At 40.8% G+C, this 3,052-nt stretch overlaps 1 protein-coding gene across 1 annotated transcript in view; it reads left to right on the top strand.

The window, feature by feature from the left end:
• Positions 1-3,052, top strand: part of LOC106870768 (RING finger protein 141) — a 10,093-nt gene that overhangs the window by 3,990 nt on the left and 3,051 nt on the right. Inside the window, exons 2-3 of the mRNA XM_014916966.2 lie at positions 1,815-1,991; positions 2,744-2,852. Of these exons, the coding sequence (XP_014772452.1) occupies positions 1,846-1,991; positions 2,744-2,852 (255 nt within the window). The 5' untranslated portion in view covers positions 1,815-1,845. The remainder of the gene's footprint in view (positions 1-1,814; positions 1,992-2,743; positions 2,853-3,052) is intronic.

A 3,052-nucleotide genomic window follows, 5' to 3' on the forward strand; every position in this document is an offset into this window, starting at 1 on the left:
AAAAGTTTCCCTTAAATACAAAAGCGTAAAAAACAAAAACAAAGCAAAACAATAAATAAAAATAAATAAATGAAATTTAAATTTCACCGAATTGGAAATGAAAACAAACAAGAAGTTTTATCTTAAAACTAAACAATGAGATAAAATATCAATTGTTGGTTTCCTTCATTTTGCTGATTAAATTCCGTTATCTCGAGTTTCCTTGTCACACGAGACCAATGTCTTCTACTTCATGCTGTGTTCTGTTCTCCTATTTCTAAGACATTAGTTTGCATCAATTTTAATAGTCTGCATAGGTGTAGGCTTGGCTGTGTGTTTAACAAGTGCACTTGCAGCCATGTCGTTTTGGGTTCAGTCCCACCGTGCTGCATCTGGGACGAGTATCTTCTGTTGTAGCCCTGGGCTGACCAAAGCCTTGTGAATAGAAAATTAATGCACTGGCCCTCAAGTATTTATTAACAGCAAGCCACAGCGTAGGTAGATTAGAAATGAGCCCTTAGTCTTGTGAGACCCTAGGCAAATCAGTGCGCTGGGTCCTATAATATTTATATATTGACAGCAAGCCACAACATACAGAGATTAGAAATGGGCTCTGGACCCATGAGGCCCCTAAACTCATGAGTACTCTGAGCCCCATGGTATTTATTAACAACAAGCCCCGTGAGCAACTGCTCGATGTGTCCTTGCCTGAAGATGGCGCTGCTTACTTCACAACTCCATTATCTCTCCTCTGGCCTTGCTTATGACTTCCTGTTCCTTAGATGTCATGTGACATGCAACATAAAGTGTCAAATGCAAAAATTCCACTTCATGTTTTAGAACAATGCTATTTTAATGAAACATGTCATCCTTATCTCAGTTTGACAATTGTCTTCCTTCATACTTAACAAAAGGGGAAGATAAACTTATCATGTGGTATTATGAGTACTTGTGGTATCTTTTATCTCTTGTTTATTTCAAGTTGTTGGAATGTGGCCATGCTGGAGCACCACGTGGATGGGTTTACTCGAACAAGTTGACTTCAGTACTTCATTTTACACTTTCTGACAAGATTCCCAAGTGTGACTCACTGAGGCTGTGAATATTATCCGACCATCTCATTCTTGGTCAACCCCTACATCTCCTGCCAGTTGGCTTGTCTTCAAGAACCCATCTTGTGACCCCCCCACCTTTCCCTCTGTCGTAGACACCAGGAATTGTCACCAGAACCTACTCTCGTCACTCAGAACAGCTCCCCAGGTTTTATACACACACAGACATCTCTCCTCAATACATCAGCTGAGGCCTTTATCACTCAGTATTCTGCTTCCCATTGTGCCTCTGTTTCCCATTGTGCCTCTGTTTCCCATTGTGCCTCTGCTTCCCATTGTGCCTCTGTTTCCCATTGTGCCTCTGTTTCCCATTGTGCCTCTGCTTCCCATTGTGCCTCTGTTTCCCATTGTGCCTCTGCTTTCCATTGTGCCTCTGCTTCTCAACGTGCTACTGTCATAAATGATCATCATCATCTTGCCAGCTGTGGTCAAACTGTCCAACCCATGACAGTATGAACAACAAACGTTAAATGATGATGATGGTGATGATTAATCATCATCATCATCATCATCGTTTAACGTCCGCTTTCCATGCTAGCATGGGTTGGACGATTTGACTGAGGACTGGTGAAACCGGATGGCAACACCAGGCTCCAATCTAATTTGGCAGAGTTTCTACAGCTGGATGCCCTTCCTAACGCCAACCACTCAGAGATTAATATGGATTTTATTTCAGTGATGTTTGTTCATGGTGTTAACTGTTTGTTGCTCATTTAATTTTAGGGGTTACAGCACCTTACTAATTGATTACAAGATGGGCCAGAATCAGAGCATTCCAGAAGCTGTCAGTTACCTTGGTATTGTCCAAGGCAAACTGACCAAGCATCTTGATATTATAAAGAAAACTGCTATCCTTACATATGAAGAATTTTTAGATTCTGTTAATGAGCTCAATAGAACGTAAGTATATATATTTCGTTGGTGTGTTTATTTCTTTTATTGATGTAGTCTTTATAGGATATTTTTGTGCAACAGGTGATCAGTATGCAGTCTATGATGATGCAAAGTGCCGAGGCCTAGGAAGAACTGGTATATTTATAGGTTGAATGCTTTCTTTTTCTTTTCTGTTGGCCAAAGGTGGTACTTGTGGGTACCCTAATCAAATACTGTTTGAATTTGTTTTGATACATCCACACTTCAATTTGCATCTCCAGTCTGCAACCTCCATCTAGTCCAGAATATTGACCTGTAGGAAGTGGTCCAGAGACGTGCAACCAAACAACTGCCCTCTCTCAGTAACTTACCATATCTGGAATGGATTGCTTCTCTGGGCAATCCATTCACCATCTTGCAACTGACTTGCTAAAAGTCTACAAGATTATCCACTGTCTTTGGTTACCATTTTGGAATTCAATACAGTTTATAAATCTTCTTGATGAGGCCTAACATGGGTGGATCTAAATAACAACAGCCACACAAGCCAAAGAGGGAAGCTTTTATACAGCCTGTTGATTTAGCTAGAAACAACAACCAAATCACACTCAAATCACATCCTGACATCCTAAAGAACACAATGGTTAGATATGGAAGTATTTTGGATAGTCATGTCCGGAATGGCTTTGAATTCATTGGTCTGCCTCATGAGGATTGATCTAGAGCTAACAATAATAACCAAATCAATGATTTTCATCTGAAGTTTTTTCTGTTTGCAGTACAGCTGGGTTTGCTGATCGCAAAGGCAAACAGTTGCGTTTTTCTGTCTGCATCGGAACTGATGACACACTTTTATGGAAGGGCACAGTGCGCATTCGATGTCAGAAGGTAAGACAGCAAACATAATTTCTAATTCAGTGTGTGTGTGTGTGTGTGTGCTTATCTTACAAGGGTCTCCTGGAAAATTCATCGGCCAACTGAGATACTCCCATGGAATGTGGCAAAATGAGGTTTAGTTTTCAGCATAGTTCCCCATTTGCGGTCCACACGCTTCCACCATTGGCTATACAATGCTAGTGTGCATGACC

This window comes from Octopus bimaculoides, chromosome 24 (assembly GCF_001194135.2).
Source record: "Octopus bimaculoides isolate UCB-OBI-ISO-001 chromosome 24, ASM119413v2, whole genome shotgun sequence".
NCBI classification, from domain to species: domain Eukaryota; kingdom Metazoa; phylum Mollusca; class Cephalopoda; order Octopoda; family Octopodidae; genus Octopus; species Octopus bimaculoides.